The following is a 20962-nucleotide window of genomic DNA, read 5'->3' as shown; positions in this document are numbered from 1 at the left end:
CTCCAGTACCTCCTAACACTCGCCTCCCAAATAACAGTTTATTTCTACTCAGCATCATCGCTTCATTGTTTTGAATTTTTCAGGTGCTTCCAGAAGAATCAAAATACAACATTGTGGCATTGCTTCCAATCCAAGATAAAGGGCAAGATATATTTACATGTGGCCAAATGAGCCAATTAAACAACTTCCTTCTTGCTGCTGCATTTTCCTACGCACTTCAGCAGTTGAATAAGAATCCAGAGAATCCCAAAATTAATGGTTTGGTTTTGGATTATTGCAACAGCACAGAAAGAGCTCATGAAAGAATTTTCGGTTTACTTTCTGGTGATTTACGCGCAAACAAATTTCTCCATGTGCCTCCACAAAGCATAATAGGGGCTATTTTCATTGATCCAGACGTTTCCCAAGTAGCGTCATCAATGCTTACTGAAGAGCATATACCTTCCATTACTTTCCCGACATCAAATAGATATAATTCCTTTTTTCCAAATATTGATGAGGAAATGACAGCTTATAGAGATATTTTCCTTGAGTTTGGCTGGACAACTGTCTCAATCTTTCACTCTAGCTCTCTTGTTGGTCAAGAAAGAAATAAAAAGCTAAGTGAACTTTTAACTGATACAAATGTATGCATTGTGAATTCTTTTGTAATTGATTCTAGATACTCAAAGGAAATGGTATTAAGATCATTATATATGGACGAAGGAGCTCTCAAAGAAGTCTTTGTAGCAGTTCTGCTTTTGGATACGGCTGAACAATATGATATCGTCCAAGCAGCGCTGCAAATAGCAAAACAGTCTGAAGACTATATAACTGTTGCTGATGGATTTATAGCAAGAAATACAACAGTTAATTTAGTATCATTAAAAATAGAAGATAAAAAGCTAGATGGCTTTTCAACTTTTATTGAGAGCCTGACACTGGATAATCACGCTTCAATTCCTGATGAATGGTTTGAACAATTTTACCAGCATTACCACTCATGTAGACTGAGAAAGAGCAAAAAAATTTTAACCAAATATTTAACTACTTGTGACGATGTTAAAGGAATTAAAATGGATCAGAATATAAATTACAGAGTTATAGATAGTATCGTCCATATATTTGCTACTAAAATACAGAAATTCCTTCAAGAACATTGTAATTCTGAGAAAACTGACTTCTCCAAGTGCAATTTCTTCGATAAACAAAAGTTTGAAAGCTTTTTCAAGCACAATATAGAAAATATGTCGCCAAAGTATGGATTTGAAATATTTTTAAGTGATTTTACAAAATTGAAACCTGTAAAAATTGGTTATTACAAAAACAAAAAGTTGGAGCTAACGCGACTGTATGAACTTAACTACAAACTCTGGGGAGTTAAGTGTCAGAGTGAATATTGCGCAAGTAAATGCATTTCAAGTGCAGTAACAAATGCAACATCGCTTCTGTCAATGGCAGGTGAATTTAAAAGTGACTTTGGTGTTGCTGCTTCAACCATATCAGTAATTGGTATTCTATTAACTTTCATCATTGCCCTTCATTTGCTATCAAGATATCCACTGAATCAAGGAACTTCCCTGGTTAACTACTTCATTCTAATCGGCGTCCTATTAGTACTTATAAGTAATATCTTGCACTTATTTTATGTAGTTATGGGAACTTGCATATTACGAAGAATTACCAGTGACATTGGATTTGCATTGATATTTTCAAGCTTTGTGATTAAGGTGGTATTCAACCCTAAAAGAAAAGGAGAACCACCCTTATTTGAAAATAACGATTCAGAAATTTCATTAGTAAAGTTGTCATCCTCTACAATTGGGCTTACCTTGATTCAATTAATTCTCACAAGTTCCTGGCTACTACTTATGCCTCCAAAAGTATCACATTTTGACAATTCGTCTCATTGCAGTACTATATATGGATTTCAAGGGGAACTGGCTGTTTCAGTAACATATATACTAATGCTCATTGCACTGGCAATTATTGTATCATTAAAATCTATTCACCAAGGTAATCAGGAAAAGGACTTGAAATGGATTTTGGCTACATGCTTCATATCTTTATCAACATTTGTTGTTTATATAACGACGGAGAGTCAGATAAATTATTATTTTCGTGTTACTATAACTATCATTTGCAATTTAACAATTTGCATGAATGTTTTAGTATATTTGGTAATGAAGATTGTAGTAAAGAAGAAGAACAAGAAAGAAGAAATGAATTCTAATGAGCAAATTAACTCAACTTCCTCTGCGTTTGCTAGTGCTGACGATATCTACTATGAGGCCAAGAATATTATAAAAAATGGTAAGTGACTGTTTTTTTGCTTTTTTTTTTTTAAATACGCTTTTTACTTTTTTTGTTTAAGTTTTTTTTTTATTCTTTCTGGTACATTTTTTTAGGCAGAATAAATTGTAAGACTTGGGTAAGAATTAATACTTGACAATTAAATAGGCAGGGTTGTATGCAGCACTTTTTTCGGTGAGGGCGGGGGTTTACAAAATATTTTTTTTTTTGGGGGGGGGAGGTTACAAAAAACAATAAAAAGGCATAAAAAATTGTTTATATTCATTTTATTACGTTTTTACGAGTTAGACAAACATTTCTGGAGAGGCGGTTCAAGCCCTCTAATCCCCCCTGGATAAGCCCCTGTTTATAGGAACAGTTTCTGACAAAAGTAAGCTTAAAATACAAAGAAAATTAGGCAAAAGTCAGTACAATATATTCCCATAAGGAACCGGTTTCTGATTAGGGTTACATGCAGTTTTGGGGGACCAAGAAATTTTTTTTAAGAATTATCTTAAAAAAGGATATTTACATATAAAATCACATAAAATAAATGGCGACAGTAATTTACAACCAGTAACTTACTGGAAGCGCGTGTTTTTCAATTGCACAATCACAGCCAAATGGGTCAGATGCTTACAAGAGGGTATGCGTTGTTTTTTATGACTATCGTCCAAATGGCTATTCACCTATTGCATATTCTCCTATTTAGGTCAGAAATGAGCTGTTTTGCGTTTCTTGTTTTTTCTTTCTTATTCTTCTTCTTTTTAGAACTTCATTTGAAATCCTGATTATCTGGACGAAACATTAATGGTTCAAAATAAAAATATATGGTTCCTGTTCTGAATTGAAAAACCATTTTGAATATATTCCAAACAATTTGCGTTTTAACTAAAGTTTAAAAAAGTATAATAATCGACTACCTCTAATATACGTTAGTTTTTCTTCTTCTTTTTAACCTTGACCTCTCTCTTTGCTATCATTCAAGTATATTTTCATTTTTGTGTTACGGTAGGATTGTCTTCCGAATATATATTTTGTTTTAACTTTTCAGATGCTAATCAGTCATTGTCAGCTGAAGACTTAGGTTTGACTTCTACCAATAGATATAATCCACTTTATCCTGATAATGCACGGGAGTTTGAAAATCCGCAGAGTTTGATGACGGACTCTTTGGGTGGAACTATAAACGCTGGGCAGATATATGATCATCTTAAAAAAGTGCATGAATCCCGATCCCTGGAGCAGAGTTCCCATGAGCTCCGAGAGTCGTGCTGGATTACTCCTGAATCAACCTTGAGACGAGCCCCATCTGTCGAAAGAAGAAGAAAAAGTATCCGAGAAAAAACTGAAGTGCCTAATCCAGTTTTTCCGAGGGAAAGTTCAAGAAGTCCACCTCCTTTGCCTGATCGTAATACAATGAATAGATCTCGCACTTATAGCAGGTGTGCTCATTTTTGTCCTATTTTCATCTGTCATTTTTATAAATTTATAGGGTATCCAAGCCAAAATTTAAAAAATTTTCTGAAGACCCCTTGACGAGGCAAACTTAAAAATGTCTGAAGATAACCCCCGCATGACATTATATTTATGAGACCTACAAGGTTCAAGAAATTAGCTTTGCGCTCTTTTATAAAACTATACTTTTATAAAAGAATATTCCCCTGTTGAAATTTAAAAACACTGAAACCATGAAACAAACTAGCAGTGAGACACGACGAAGGCGAAATCAAAACTGGGTAAGCATGAATTAGATCAACAGTAATAAAAAAAAGCTAGTTTCCATGTGATTAAAAGCTGTGATTAATGCTTCAGCTTTTAGGTGGATGTAAGCCCATCCTTACAGGGGCTAGTACTTCTGGAGGGGGGGGGTAGCTCTGTAAATTCATATCGTGCCCATCTCCATAAAATTTTACATAATTGAAACTTAAAAGAAAAATTGAGTGATTGTTTTTGGAAAATTTCGAATGTCTGCCTAATTCACCATCAAATGATTATTTGAGCACATTTCAAAACTTTTCTTCCAAAATCTTTGGAAGATTTCAAAATCTTTTAAATCTTTGGAAAAAAATATGAAGCAAAATTGTCACAAAGTTTGGAACCACTCCCTATCTCGCATCGAAAGAGGATGTGCACTCCACTCCCGTCTCCTTGTTGGGAGATAGAAAAGGTATATTTTTGCTATAGGCCTATGATTTCTTGATAATAGATCTCATGATTTAATGAATATTCTGTCCACAATTTTGTTCATAATGCTTTTTCTTGTTCAACCTCCATGCTATTAAAAGTTCATGGAAGCAAACTATAAATAAGAAGTTATTTTGGCAAATAGCAACCAAAACTCTAAAAAAAGAAAATTTGATAACAATTAAAATACCAAAAGAATTGTTTTTTTTTATGTTGATTCCAAACATATAAAATTTATTCAGTTTAATGCTACCTAAAAAATTTGTCTACAAAATAAAGGGGAATACCCCCTTAAAGTGAAGCGAAAATTGACTCCAACTTTGCCACCGCCCCCCAGGATTTTGACAAAATTACGCCACTGATCGAGGGACAAATAAAATTGATTGCATGACTTCTAAGCAAGACAGTGTCTTTTTGGTTTTCTTTTTTTCGGGGGGGGGGGGCAAAAAACATCAAAATTTGTTTATATATATTTTGGTTGAGTTTTTACGAGTCTGACAAAAATTACAGAGGGGTTAAACCACCTCTCAATACGGCCTTGCTTCTGAGAAAATGTTTCAGTTTTTAACGAGTTGGGCAAACCTAATGAAAAATCAAATTTCGAATTAGGTTTTTAATGAAAGTTTATTGTAGCTACTCAAGTATTTATTGTGTCAGCTAATTCCCTCCTCAGACGGTTCCCCCTCAGAAAAATTCTCCCCGCGTATAAAATTTTCCTCAATCAAAATAACCTCCCTTCTTAAAATTACCAGTTTATTTAAAATCACCTCTGACTCATTCTTTTTATTTTCCTCCGTCAAGGTACAAGGCCTTTTGCATAGAAACATTTGCTCCCAATCAATTCATTTGAAAACTTCAACCAATTCTTACTCCCTTCTTACTAGTCAAACCACACATTCTTGATGACAACTAGTCATCTGTAAGAGTTTGCTAAATGTTAGATTCTTGCTAAAATGTTACAGATTCTTGCCACTAGATTAAGTAATCTCTATGCTTTTTAATTTTCTGGAAAAGAATTCAGAATCGGTAACCCGGAAATTATTCAGCGAATTAACGACCTTTAACAGAGAGACATGAAAACACTGCCTTAATAAATGTATGTCATTCCTTTTAAAACCGGTTAATTTTCGAAGCCACCTATTATCCAAGTTGAATTGTATGCTTTTTGTGCGTCGACGCCGGTCACCCTTTAATGAAAATCACACTATTCGGTTTATCATATCAGAGAACACCACTTTAGAGGTTTCAAGCTCCTGTTTACAAATTGTAGAATTTGTATTTTTTTGTAATTGTAATTACATTTGTAATTTTAAAAAATTACAAAAAAATTTGTAATTTTTATTTTTCCGCAAAAGAAAGATCACGGATGCGTGTTCATTGTTTTTTTCCCCACAGAGATGATACTGCAGAAACAATCGCCATAGGAGATAGGAAGAGGGCTCATTAGAACGCAACTTTAAGGTTCAAGTGCCATTTTTAAGTGACCAAAAAGATTGTGCCAAGGGAAAGTGGCGTTGTCTGTCATTTTATTGCACCAAACTAAGATTTTGCCCTAAAGAGGACCAAGTTGCTTTTGGTTGAATATTCTGAGATATCAACGGATTTGAAATTATCCAAAAAATATATATTGAGCTTTCCAGCTGCAGAGGAAGTACTGCCGCACGGTGGCGCATTTGCTCCAGAAAGGTCACGTAGTTCGTACAAAATGAATGGTTAATATGGATATTTATCTTAATTATTAGTTTAACTATGTTGACTCTCTAGATTTTCAACGAAATTGCGTTTAGTGATGTATAATTGCATAACATTACACAACAACATAATAGCACAACAGCTATTATGTAGAATGGTCAGTGGGTTATTGCAACGGTGGTGGGGGATGCCTAGAAAACCAAATGTCAATGCCCAAATTGTCTAACTCTCCAAGATCCATCAGAAAAATATAGGAGGGGTGGTGGGTGAATTTGAAGGCGGAGGGGGGGGCGGCTCAAAGAGTGCATTTATTGCCTAATTATCGTAGCTCTTATTGATCTTTCAGATAAATATAGATGTAATTTTTGGGAAGTCGGGGGGGGGGGGGGATTGAAATTGTTATCTAATCCCACTTGCTTCCCGGGAAGGTTTGTTGTTTACGGCTTTACTATCTGTTGTAGGGGGGAATAATGTCCCTTTAATTGCGAAACTCTTTTTCCATATAAAATGAAATATTACATTTACATACCTAACGACACAGTGGTTGAAAAGACGAGGCGGGGTATCATGAGCCTAGCCAGTATTTCTGTTTTTTGGAGGGGGGGGGTGGAAAGTGCAACAAGCAGCTTGGTTTTTAGTGATTTTCAATGGAAACATTTCTCTTTCCCTATTTATACAAAATTTTTCAACGTACTTAAACATATGCAGACAATGTGCCCTATTTAAACATAAGAGAATCCTAGAGGCCGTCCAAATGTTCATAAAGATGATCGTTATTAAAAGATCAAAAGTCACGCAAAATTTCTGTTCTTATGAACAATAATACCCATTCTGTCCATCCGACAATGTGTCGTAAGAATGTTATTAAGGACTTATTTGGCAAACTTACTGTTCATTGAAAATTTTAAGAAAATATTCAAATTTTATCCAAGATTTGGTCACGATTTAAGGTTTTAATAGATAAGCAGAAAAAGACTGACAAAGTGGGAGGCTACCAATCAGTTTACATTTATTTATATATACAGTTTATCAGCAAGAAAGTGGGGGGTATATGGGGCCAGTAACCCACATCATATATTAGTTAGGCCTGGGTATGATATGAAAACGATAAGAACTTAAAGAAAATTTTGACCACTGAAAGTAAGGAGCAACATTAAAACTTGAAACTAACAGAAATTGTTCTGTATATCAGGGGGTTTGCCCGCTAGTCAGTATCTCGCTCTTGACTGTCCTCTGCAATACCTCGCTCTTGACTGGCCTTAGCTGCCCTCTCCTCTACCCCTCGCTTTTTACTCTTAAGTTTGACTTTTTCTCTCAATTCTTTAAGAACGACTGCTGAAATATAAGGGCCATTGAAATGGAACAAGAAAATTTTTAAAGAAATTAAGATCTTTTGCATAATCAGCAAGGGGTTGAGGAGGGGGCAGCACCCATCATATGCGGAAAAAATTATGTTTTTTTAATTTTCAATGTTGCTTATTAATTTCAGTTGAAAAAACTTTTTTTTAATATTTAATATCCACTAAGGCTTGAATGTTTGTAACTTCAATAGGGGCATTTTAAAGGCAAAGCTTTTGAAAGACAAAATAACTTCTTTTTTGGATGATTTATTTATATATATATATTTTTTTTTTTATTTTCAGAAACACCTATGATGACCAAGAACTCCCTAATGAAATACCAGAAGTGTATCCCGAGACAGGATCTTGGCGAAGGCAGTTTCCAACGCTTCACAGCCGCAGGCAAAAACGTCTCCCAATGCCTTTGCCAGTTCCAGCACCTCGAGAAATTCCCCCTCCTACACCAAGAGAGCCCATATTTCCACCTGGACCCCAGCTTCGAATGGTCGGAGACAGGCATATCCTGTTACTTGGCGATGAGACTCTTTCCAGACATGGTAAGAGCGTGTATACTTAATATTTACTATAAAATCATCAAATCAGCTAAGTGGATCGTATCCAAGATTTTGTAGGGGGGGGGAGGGGCTAAAAAAGATCTTTCCGTGGATACATGTTACACTTTCTTTTGCTACTTTTGTGCGAGTTGGACAAAAAATTCGGTAGGCAGGGCTAAGCCGGGTGACCCCCTCGCCCCATATGGCCATATCAGCAAATAAAATGAGTATTTTGAAAGAGGTTTTATATTCAGGAGAGTCAAGGCTCTCCTTCTTAATATAAAATAGTATATATTCCATAGACATTTTTGCTGATCAATGAATAATTTTGCTGATAAACATTATTTATCATTATTGTAAACATTATTGTTTATAATTTTGCTGATAAACAATGAATTTGATCTCTTCCCTTAAATGAACTATAGCCCCTCAGCCCTTCAGGATAGAGCCCTGGATGCACCGTGCATCAACTCAAACTTTACAATATTCGCCATTTTTTTCTAAAAAATTGTGTCATCCTATGTAAAGCCCAAATAAAATATGGTTTACTCACACAATTATTTATGCTTGCATTAACTTCTTTGCGTTAACAGTTTCCTATTGGCTGACGCTCTCAAGCTGTCATTTCTCATCACTGTGTGATAATTTGCTGGACAAATCAGTTAATAGGGCAGTTTTTTAGCACTAAGATCTTACATCTAAGATCTTTCATCTTTCTGCAAGGATTATCGTTTTTTCAACTCATCTTTGTTCTAAGATCTTACAGCTCACTGATGTTAGCAAAAAGTGCGAAAGACGCCATCTTTCTACCATATAGAATAATGATGAGAGAAGTTTGATGATATACTCATCATTGTTCTCAGACCGCTGATCAGAGCAGAATGATGAAAGACGTTTGCATAAAAACGACAAAAGATGTAAGATATTAGTTCAATGATTTCCCTTTTAAGCTTTTTCTGACAACAGATGTAAGATCTTAGCACTTTGATGAGTAAAAAAAGGGCCCTGATATTGCTAATGAATTTGTTTTATTCCAAAAGGGTCGGCTGACTGTTATGTAACATACGGTAAAAATTTCATTCTGATCAGCGCCTTAACTAGAATTACATGTACTGATCATGGTGCAGGCTCACATGGTATGACAATCCATATGGCGGTATATTGACTTGATAAAACCATATGCTATTTATATGGCGCACTCAGCTATTCCAGTCCAGATACTTTATAGCTAAAACGTTAAGCATGCAACCTGTTATAAAATGCATGGAACATGGCCATAATGTTTAGTACTAGCTTTTTTCCTCCATTTATACAAATTTTTATTTTGGTATTCACTTTCTACTGATCATAGGATTTAGCTTATATAGATTCATCAACGATTATGTACTTTCGTTTCATTCCTGTTGTAGTTTTGAAAGAACTATTCAGGCTTTTGAATTTTTAGTAAAACAATGGAAAAGAAAAGTTCAAAATTACATTTTTTAAAAATCAAGATTCAAGATTTTTATTTCACACAAAATAAACAAACACAAATAATTTAATAAGGCCAACAGGGAGCTGGGCTTGAAAAGAAGGCTAAAAAAGAACACCAAAAACCAAAAATCATCAAGCCCGGATCGAATAGATGGCGGGTGCAATTGGATTTTTTGAGGGGCGTTCTCTATATTTAAATATTGAAATAAAATATTCCTGTATAGTAGTTTACGTACGTAGACGTGTACGTATGGTAGTTCAAAATATTTCTAAAATAGGATTATCCCGAATCATTTAATATAAGACTAATATCTAATATAGGACTATCCAGGGTACTGTATAAAGATAATATTATTATTTACTATTTATATATTATTATTTATATACTGTGATCCAGGGTATCAGTTTTCTATACGTAAAGTATGTATTATATAATAATAAACACATCAATAAATCTCATCCAGCAATGCAAATTTTTAATTGTTTGAATAATTCATGATTTAATCGTTTTCATCGAAAACAATTAGCTTTAATAATTTTGTTTTGTTCATTTTGATGGTAACGCGGGGCCCTTTCAAATACGAGGCCCAGTTGGGCTCAATCACTCTTATCGCCCTTTATACGACCCTGCATATCATCCCCTGAAGCAAAAACTTCAGTGAAACTTCAAATAGATGGTGTGCCACCCATATCATGCGCATCAATCGATGGCAAATACTAATTACGCTTTAAGACCACACTGGCTGTTACGATTAACAAAAACCAATAAAAAGGAAATAAAGAACCAAAAGAAGAAAATAAAGAATGCAGATAATTTTCTACAAGTGAACGTGAAATACGACACAAAGAAGATATTTCGGGAAAATCTCTAATCCATTTTCAATGGTAAAAGATATAAAAGAAAACTAACCTTTCAAAGTGCTCAAGACGTAAAAACTGCTTGATAAAAGAAAAAAAGAGTCACCTTATAATAAAAAGCAAGGAGGTGATATAATATAGTGATGTCAGTCGGGAAAGGGGCAGGGGGGCATTAACCCCGCTAGGTTTTCAAAGATACCTTTTTCAATATTTTCGTTGAAAAACTGGCTCTTTTGGGTACGTTCATTGAAAAATTGAAAAAAAGTGAAATCGCCCCACCCCAGATTTTGACAAATGTATTTTAACCCCCCCCCCCCTCCCCCCCCCCTAATTTTTGTGAGTTGACACTACTGAAAAAATCTCGAAATGTAAAAATATAAGCCAATAACCATTCAAAAATTGGACTGGACATCAATTTTGTCTATGGCTAACGATTCACAATGTCTGTTGCTTTGTTCTGGATGAACAGAAAATTTCAGTGGCTGAATTTTGTTAGGGACTAGGGTGAGCAGGATAATAAAGCAATTGTATTTACAAAATCTAAATTAAACTAAATAAAATGGTATAAACCAAACTTGTATACTTGTTATATACAATTCTATTGTTATACTTACAATAATATTTAGCTTAATATTTTTATTAGTATCCAGTTAAGAGCTAAATTCTACCACGCTGTAGTTCTATAATGCGAAATTTCCTTTATTTTTCATAGTAATTGTTTAATAATTTTACAATAATCAATAAAGGATGAATTCTTTTTTGAACTGGTGCTGAACATATTGAGGGACATATTATGGATTACTGCAATGTGTGTCAATATAATGCTTTTCTAGAGGCTATTTAATCCTAAATAAGAAGTCATGGGTCTCTTCATAAAACCGAATTTTTATTTTTAATATGATTGTTTTATAAAAAGCGGTTTTATCATTTCCATCATTTTCCTTGTGAAACATTGGTACTTCATTTCTTTAGAGTGAAAGTTAATGGTTTTGTCTGTGATCAACGCATCCCTATTCAAAAAGGAGTTCCACAAGGAGGAATTTGTCTCCTAGTTTGTTTAAATTAGCAATTTCTCAATTACTTCGGGAAATTCCCCCAATTTATTTTTACGGTTTAGATAATGTGTCATACCTAACCAACACGGATGATTTTTTAGTTGCAAGTGGATCTAAAAAAACCATTCAAAATCAGCATGTTATTTTAGAGAGGTATTTGCATGCATTGGCCTGTACCTAAAGTTGATAAATGCGAATTACTTCCTCTCAATTAAAACCGAATTCGTCTCTTCATAACACCGAATTTTTATTGCTAATATGATTGTTTTATAAGAATGAATCTTAGTTTCAGGCAAAGATCATACACGAAGACAAGACATGTGAGCCATTAAAACACCGTTCAAATTAGATCCTCTTGTTTACAATTTTTTTTAGATTTTAGCCTCTTGGATGTGCCACCCTTAACTTTATACTTTCTTAAACAATTCCCAAGCAATAAGGATTGCAACAAAGAATGGCAAACTCTTTATAGCCATGTAATACACAAATTTACTAAGAACACAATTTGACTGGACTCCGATGGACTTTGATATATTCCCAAAAATCAGTCACATATGATTTGCTTTTTACATGATTGTTAATACTAAAGTGGAAACTAGCAGTACATTTTCGTTTTAAACTATCACCATCAATTGTTTTACTTCTTTGACTTCCCCTTTGAACAGGTGATATAGGTGACCTGTGATGGGAGGAGTCCCAGATACTCCCATCATGTAGATTTCTCATCATCGTAAGAGCATGTGGTTGCCAACTTTAAGACTGTTTGAGAATTTAATGATCAACTACAGGCATAACTGGTTTTATATTATAAAAGCTTGGATAATAATAATTTATTTCTAACTTACTAATACAAAATGTAAAACAGCGGAAAACAAAAGAAAAAGAGAAAATTAGGAAAAAAGCACAGATTCAAGATCATGAAGATGTAGCAAAGTAATTACGTTAATATTTGAGAGGCTTTTACTCACTACACCATTTGTTCCAAATATACGTAATATCTTCCTATTATGATACCAAGGAGGAAGAAAGTACAAGAATTTACAGAAACAGAAATACTGGATTTTATTAGTTGAAAGATCTTTTTTTCAAAAATGGATAAGACTTGAAAAGATATAAGATTTAGTGATCACAAAAAAAGAGAAAATAAATTGCACATTACGTTGCAGCTATATTTCTCTCTATTACCGACAATTTTTGAGCAACCGATCCCAATCTCCAGCTTGGATTCGGAAACTGTCCGTTAACGGAACTAATTTAAATTAGTAGTAAGGTTAATACCCAGCCACTGAAAAGATAAGAAATAAGGGACAGCAAACTTTCGCAAACCAGGAGAGGGGACAAAGAGGAATTGAGAGGAAGCAATTCGCATTTGTCAACATTTAGGTACAGGCTAATGCATGCAAATACTTCTCTTAAATAACTTGCTGATTTTGAATGGTTTTTTTAGATCCACTTGCAACTAAAAAATCATCCGTGTTGGTTAGGTATGACACATTATCTAAACCGTAAAAATAAATTGGGGGAATTTCCCGAAGTAATTGAGAAATTGCTAATTTAAACAAACTAGGAGACAAATTCCTCCTTGTGGAACTCCTTTTTGAATAGGGATGCGTTGATCACAGACAAAACCATTAACTTTCACTCTAAAGAAATGAAGTACCAATGTTTCACTAGGAAAATGATGGAAATGATAAATCCTTTAAAAACTAAACAATGTAATAGTTGAAAATTGTTAATAGAAGTGAGGGCCATAGAATTATGGAGCACACAAAGGTGAATATCAAATGAGAAGCATCCTGAACAATAGAAGACAAAATACAGTGGGCATGGCTGCATCCAAGACTAGGCTGGAACCACAGCTGACTCCCCCCAAAAATGGGTACCAGAAAAATATGAGCAAGAAGAATATATTCTTAACCTATACTAAGATCACAAGATACCGTAATAGGACGACAAAATGAACCATCAAGGGGATATTTACTTTTTTCAATATTGGAGTTAGAAAACCGCACAAAAATCTGTACCGCACAAAACAGCGGTACTGCAGAAAAAGCTATCAGGCACAATCGACGGACAAAGCAACATTTGAAAGAGTAATTGAAGATGCAATATCAATGGTTCACATCCAAGATAAAGATGGTTAACCGAACAAGATCAGTCGAGGAATAGTCTCATCGTTTTATACGCCTTTTAATTGTTAAATGAGACAATTAAATGTAATAAGTTTGGTATAACGCTTCCTAAATCCATTCTTTATTCTTCTTTTTTTCAGGTCGAGTTTCGAAAATATGAGCTGCTTGAAAAGAAATCCCATCACTTGTATTTTTTAATTATATTTATTTTGTATTATTTAGGCTCTAATATATTACAATAACTATAATTTAGACCATTTCTTATTTTATTTAGGATGTCAAGTGCTATGTTTTATGGGGATATATGAATAAAATCCCAAAAATACGAAGGGTTTTCAACGACGCCTATCTGCCTAAATAGGAAGTTAATTATTAGGCAATTCCAAACAAGCCCATTCTTGTTGCTGTCTGTGCAATCCCAATAGTCCAAGTGGCAAATAAAACCAATGATTAAGAATTAGCATGGGTAGCGGGGTGAGTACCTCTAAAAAAACGCCTTGTCACCAAGAAAAATCTTTAGAAACAAGTTTTGAAAGTTTTAGAATAACTGGGGATCAATCCCTCTTCCTAGATTACCTATCGAACTTAGTGAACGTTCCAGACTAGGCCCAATGGAAGAAAACCAATGTTCCACATTTCTTCTTTCAAAATACTACTTTTATAAGGTAGCCTACATGCAACTGGTTGGCTGTGTTACATATTTTGTTCTGGCTCCAAATTTGCTTATAAAATAAAAATATACCATCAACAAATGAAAAGAAAATCACAATACAAGTTTACGAACTAAAGTGGAACCACTCCCCCCTTCAGACCCTCTAAAAGACAACTGTTACAAAAAATGATCAAACAGATCGTGGTATAACAATGCAGTTTTACAAATAAAAGTGGAGCCACCCCCGCCCCTCAAACTCAATAAATGGGTGTTGTTACTTACGTTTTACTGAAAGGTAAAGCATGAAGATCGTGGTGACGAACTACAAGTATGGAGCGACTCTGGCTTATAACCCCCCTAAAAAGGGAGAAAAACCCTAAATTGGCTTTTGATCTTGATGAAAATTCTACCATTCAGTTGTGCAAACCCAGGAACCCTATAGTGAAGGTTGAAGCTCCTATCAGCAAAAAAGTGGAATTTTACATTTTTTTTTCAGAAGAAAAATCACGGATGCGCGTTTATTTTTTTCCCAGGGGTAATTGTACAGTACCAATGGTCTGGAAAAACGGTAGAGTGGTCATTCAAATATATATATATATATATATATATATATATATATATATATATATATATATATATATATATATATATATATATATATATATATATATATATATATATATATATATATATATATATATATATATATATATATATATATATATATATATATATATATATATATATATATATATATATATATATATATATATATATATATATATACATATATACATATATATATATATAGGTATCCTTTTCTCAGACGACACTGCCTTTTTATGACGAACAAATAAACATCAAATGGGGATAAATCCAATTATTTAGAAGGTGGAAACAGGTACAAAAGTCTAGATATTTTGATCACATATGCAGCGATCGTCATCAGTAGAAATACTGAAGTATTAAAATAGAAACTAACATATTTATATAAAACAAAATAATTAACTTTCAGTTCATTCACAAAATAATGAATTCTCTTGTAAATGACCCGGTTGTTCAATTGCCCTCTAGGCATTATGAAACTAATTAAAACGCCTTTTGAAACTAGACTGATTACACTTGGCATTTTATACTTAGCTGTTTCTTTTGTAATTTCGCATGGGTGATAAATATAAAAACGATACTTTCACTCGCAGGGTGGGGGAAATGATGTAATTTTACTCTTGAAATGTACTCATAAATATGACGTCAATTATGATTTTTCTTTTTGTTATTAAGTCTCTTGTGTAATTTTGCCTGCTTCATAGACACTGAAAACGATACAACCCCTACTGAGGTAAATCTGACGTATGTATGCTTTTCGAATGTATTCATAGATATGAGGTCACCGACATAAGTCTTTTTTCCAAAATTAAGGCTCTTAACGAATTTTCTCAAACTTCTGACCTATATAGATCGTTTTTTAGGCCAGAAAATCCCAGGACGCCAATTTTCCTGAAAAAATATGGAATCATGTTCGAGAGAAAATCAATACATGCATACATAAATATATAATTGTTGCTCATTTTAAGAGATAGTGTAAACATATTCGAAAATGTATTAATAAGTTATTCTGAAACTTGGCACACAAACACTTCCTGGCCTGAAAAATAAAAGTCATGACGTAGATAGGTCAGGAATTTTGGAAAATTTGTTTATATGCTTAATTTTAAAAGAAAAAAAATTAATGACATCACAATCCTATTCATTTAAACAGCAACTTACATTATTTTTCCTATGGGTGATTGTTACGTTTTTGGCATTTATGACACCATCAAAATTATACAAGACGACGAACGGCTCCGATCAGCTAAAGCAATAGGTATGGAACAAGCAACAGCGAGAATCACATTAAATCACAAACGAATATGTCTCTACGACCAATTCTACGGTTAGAAGAAAAACCAAAATTACAATGGGCAAAGGAATATTTGATTTTAGTGCCACTAAAAAAAGAAGTGAGTAAAACTAAAGTTGAGATCGTCCATCGCCTCCCAGGAGAATATAAATCTTATGAAAGTTATGTGTTTGTAAAGGATCAACAGGAAGGAGGAATAGGGTTCACGCCAGAATCTCTTAATTCAACTGAAATCGCTTGTTTGCAAAGTATTGAGTTAAAACTAAAGAGTAATACGATAATTACGCCAACTCAGGATTTAGATATTTCAGAGTGTATGTGGAATGGAACAAGCCTGGTTGTTTCTGAATTTTATAACACTAATTAAAGGGGAAAATATAATTACTGACGAAAAGCTGGAAAGGAATTTTTTTGGTGTCTATGCTGCGATGCAAAATTTTACAAGATGACTAATGATCTGATTAGCTGAAGCAAAAGGTATCAAAGGAATGCCTGAGGTAATTATGAACGAAAACGAAGCATAACATTGTTGTTCCTCTAGCATAAGTTGGAAATCGAGAGATATGGGGTTAGAATACATGCGATGAGAACCACATTGAATTACAAACGAAAATGTTGTACAGCAAAATCCGATGTTAGAATGTAAATAAAAATTATAATGCAATAAAGGAACGTATCATTTAGCGCTGCTCAAAAAAGCAGTAAATAAAATTAATATTGAGATTGTCGATTGCCTCCCTGGGGAATAATCCTATTAATCATAGTAAAATCCTATAAGGTTATGTGTCAGTAAAGCATCAACAGGAAGGAGGAATGAGGAACTGAATACACCCCAGAATGTCTTAATTCAATTCAAGTTGCTGATTTATCACCCTATGACTTAAAACCAAAGAATAACAATTGTCTTCTAACCTAAGATTTTGTTGTGGTACATTTTTTTATGTATGAGAATTCAATTTCTCCATCTTGTTTATTCTTAACAAATATAACTTTTACATAATTTATCATTCTCCTAGGAGGTGATCGGCAACATCAGCATCAATGTCTCTTACTTGTTTTTTTCAGCGGCACTAGAATACCGTGTTCCTTCAGTCATTTGTAATTTTGACTTGTCTTCTGACCGTAGACTTCGCTGTGCATCATCATTGTTTGCACTTCGATGTAATTCTTGCTCTCGCTTGTTCCATGCCTTTTTCTTTAGCTGTTTCGAGTCATACATCATCTTGTATACTTTTGGATGCGTCATAGATACCACAAATGATAAAATCACCTCTGGCCAAAAATGATATAAGTTGCTCTTTAAATGCATATAAGTGTCACGTGTTTCAAATGAAAAAGGTTTTTTCCAAAGTTAATGCTCAAAATTAATTTTCCTAAAGTCGTGATCTATCTAGATTGGGTTCCGGTGAATTCCCCCCGAGAAAGTACTCCCCCCCGGAGATTTCTCCCCAGAAATTTTCCCCGTAGGCGATGCTCACCCCCATGGGAGATTCCCTCCCCGTCATTTTCCCCCCGCTGAACATTCCCCGCTTCTCAGAAATAATCGCCACCGGAGACTGCCCTTGCCTCGGACTTATTTGCATCGGATTTCGCATTCTTTATTAACATTCTTTATCGATATCACCTGTAGGATACGTCGGATAACATTGACAAAATGTATGTATTAGAAATTTAGAATGAATAAATTCTTTCTCAACATCTTTTGTCGTATGTGTCGAAATAAAACTGATAAAATCTAAGTATCAGAGCAAATAGATCCTGTATCAACATCCTTTTCCGGAAATTTCAGTTAAAATTATTAAAACCTAGGTGCCAGAGTGATTGAATTATGTAGCAACTTCTATTGTTGACACAACAACAGATACAAGGGGTAACATTGACAAAATCTAAGTCTCAGAGTGAATAAATTTTTTATCAACATCTTTGTCAGATACATTGGATAAAATTGACTAATTCTAAGTATCAGAATAAATAAATTCATAAATTCTATGTATCCGAGAAAAGGATGTTGATATAGCATTTAATCACTCTGATACTTAGATTTTGATAATGTTGTCCGAAGTATTTATCCGATGATTTTATCCGATGTATCTGCCAAAGATGTTGATAGAAAAAATTTATTCACTCTGATACTTAGATTTTGTCTCCCACATATCTGACAATAGATGTTGATACAGAATTCATCACTCTTACACTTAGGGTTTGATAATGTTAACCGACATATCTGTGTAAAGGATGTTGATTAAGAATCTATTCGCTCTGATACTTATATTTTATCAATTTTATCCTGACCTATCCGACAAAAGGTGTTGATAAAGAATTTATTCATTCTGATACTTAGATTTTCACCATGTAAACCTATCTATCCGACATATGATGTATGAAAATCATTTTCTTACATCTCCGATGTTCTAATAGACATTCTAAACGTTTGTTATGCTAGCATACTCTAAAAATATTGAACATATAACAATATAATGCATAATGTATTTTTAATGAAATAATGTCCTGTAGAATATTAATACAAAAAAATATATTATTATACATTATCAATATCAATGAACAACTTTGGACACTTTGAATCTGTTCCATAAAATAGTTCACCATGTTATCTCTTGATATTGTAGTTATTGTCTTCTCTTAGTTCGTAATCAGTAGAATAATCATTATTTCATTTTGAGTCATACACAATTTTTACTGATGTGTCACCGACAGGTTCAATATGCGTTTCGTTTTTGGTATTATTTGGTTCATTGACTGTTTGATTAATGATGGTAGTAACGTTTGCTGGCACTTTGTTTTTCATCGATTCATCTTTATATTCCTTAGTGATATTTTCTACCAATGCCCTTTTTATTTTCCCGGCAACTTCACTGTCTATTACAACATTATTTTTACATAGGTAACAGTTCCGGCATGTAGACAAGATATGGTTTATGATATTAGTAAAAGAGTAGGCCTTTCTTTTTCCCTTTGCATTCATTCGAATGCTAATACATAAAAGATAAGGTAGCACGTTACCATAACCATTAGCAAGAAGATGCCCCTCTTCATCAACTGTTATTTTTATGTTGGCATTCTCTTTGAGTGCAATCATCTCTGGAGATGATACTTTCGCATATCCAGAATTTGTATAATGGAAATTCTTGGGTACTCCAAAGATATCTAAACTCTTAATGCTACAATAACAGTATCATGTGAACACAGTTTTACTGGGGGGTCATCCACATGTTCAATATGCATTTCATCTTTGCTATTATTTGGTTCATTGACTGTTTGACCAATGGTAGTAACGTTTGTTGGCACTTTGTTTTTCATTGATTCATTTTTATATTCCTTAGTAATATTTTCTGCCAAGGCCCTTTTTATTTTTCTGGCAATTTCACTGTCTATTATCACATTATTTTTATACAGGTAACAGTTCCGGCACGTAGACAACATATGATTTATGATATTAGTAGGAGAGTAGGCCTTTCTTTTCCCCTTTGCTTTTGTTTGAATGCTAATACCTAAAGGATGACGATAGGTTCTATCAACAGGTAGCATGTTACGAGAAGCACTAGCAAGAAGATACCCCTCTTCATCAACTATTATTTTTATGTTGGCATTCTCTTTGAGTACTAACTTCTCTTGAAATGATATTTTCGCATATCCACCATTTGTACAATGGAATTTTCTTTGGTACTCCAAAGAGATTTAATTCTTTACTGTCATGACAACGCACGAATACGTTTCTGATAGTGCTATCACTTGTACTTGTTTCATAGTTCAAATACTTCTCCTTGTCAGGATCCGATGCTACAATAACACTATCATGTGAACACACTTTCTTAAAATGCTTCATCTTCACTTTTTTTAAAGATATGAATTATGTGTTTATACGTTATGTGTTTATACGTAAAAAAATTTGAATAATTTTTAAGTCCAAAAAAATTCAGTCCAAAAAAAAGTGCTACTACAAACATTATTTTTCCAATAGTAAAAGTCACGACTAAATTATCTATGTCATTTTCATTTTGAATTTGGAAAATATTAAATGTGAATTTTTTATGTTTTAAGTATGTTTTATCTCATTTGAAGACATGTAAAAAAAAGTTGAAAGAAAAAATATATCATGTTCAAAAAAAAGTTCAAAAAAACTTCAAAAAAATGTATGAATATTGGGGGGAGGGCCCGAAAAATTTGGGGAGAGGGGGCCCCTTGGGTGTTGGGGATAGGGGACCCTTGGAGGTTGAGGTCCTTCGTATTTATGGTCATTGATGCTTGCGATCCTTGATGGTTCATACTCATAATCATCTCAATAGCTGATTTCTAAGGATTTCAAAGGTTGTTCTGAATTTTCTATATTAAAATTCTTTTCTTAGCATCTATAACTATTAGTTTCAACTTTTCAGCATACTTCAATGCTAATGCATGTTTTATATTGACAACACTGCTCAAATGGTACTTGTGTATTATACGGAACACACCCGAGAAGTAAAACTAGGTCACGTCACAATGCCATCTTGGTGCCTGCATCTTTATTAGTTTCAACTTTTTAGTATACTACAATGTTAAAGCATATTTTATATTGACAACACTGCTCAAGGGGTACTTGTGTATTATACAGAACACAGTTGGGAAGTAAAAATAGGTCGAGTCACAAGGTCATCTTGACATCGTTTACCATTTCCATAGATTAATGCCAACGATGTTATTCCAAATTTATAATAAATTGCCTTAGAGTTACCACCCCTTCGGGCTTAGCTTAACTGGTAAGCAGTTTAACCCTTTTTACTACTTTCATACAATACAATTAAAATAATCGTTTCCGTATATTGACACCAATGATGTTATTCCAAATCTATA

General features: G+C 33.7%; 1 protein-coding gene across 1 annotated transcript in view; it reads left to right on the top strand.

Moving 5' to 3' along the window:
• LOC148954500 (uncharacterized) overlaps nucleotides 1-13816 on the top strand; it is a 243521-nt gene extending 229705 nt beyond the window's left edge. The window contains exons 16-19 of the mRNA XM_089086552.1: nucleotides 84-2292; nucleotides 3326-3716; nucleotides 7794-8047; nucleotides 13703-13816. Coding sequence (XP_088942678.1) covers nucleotides 84-2292; nucleotides 3326-3716; nucleotides 7794-8047; nucleotides 13703-13722 — 2874 coding nt within the window. The 3' untranslated portion in view covers nucleotides 13723-13816. The remainder of the gene's footprint in view (nucleotides 1-83; nucleotides 2293-3325; nucleotides 3717-7793; nucleotides 8048-13702) is intronic.
• Nucleotides 13817-20962: the final 7146 nt, after the last annotated feature.

This window comes from Artemia sp. Qi Xiang Cuo, chromosome 3 (assembly GCF_049724085.1).
Source record: "Artemia sp. Qi Xiang Cuo chromosome 3, ASM4972408v1, whole genome shotgun sequence".
Taxonomy (NCBI): domain Eukaryota; kingdom Metazoa; phylum Arthropoda; class Branchiopoda; order Anostraca; family Artemiidae; genus Artemia; species Artemia sp. Qi Xiang Cuo.
The sequence above is the reverse complement of the archived record's forward strand: the minus strand, read 5'-3'. Positions and strand labels throughout refer to the sequence as shown.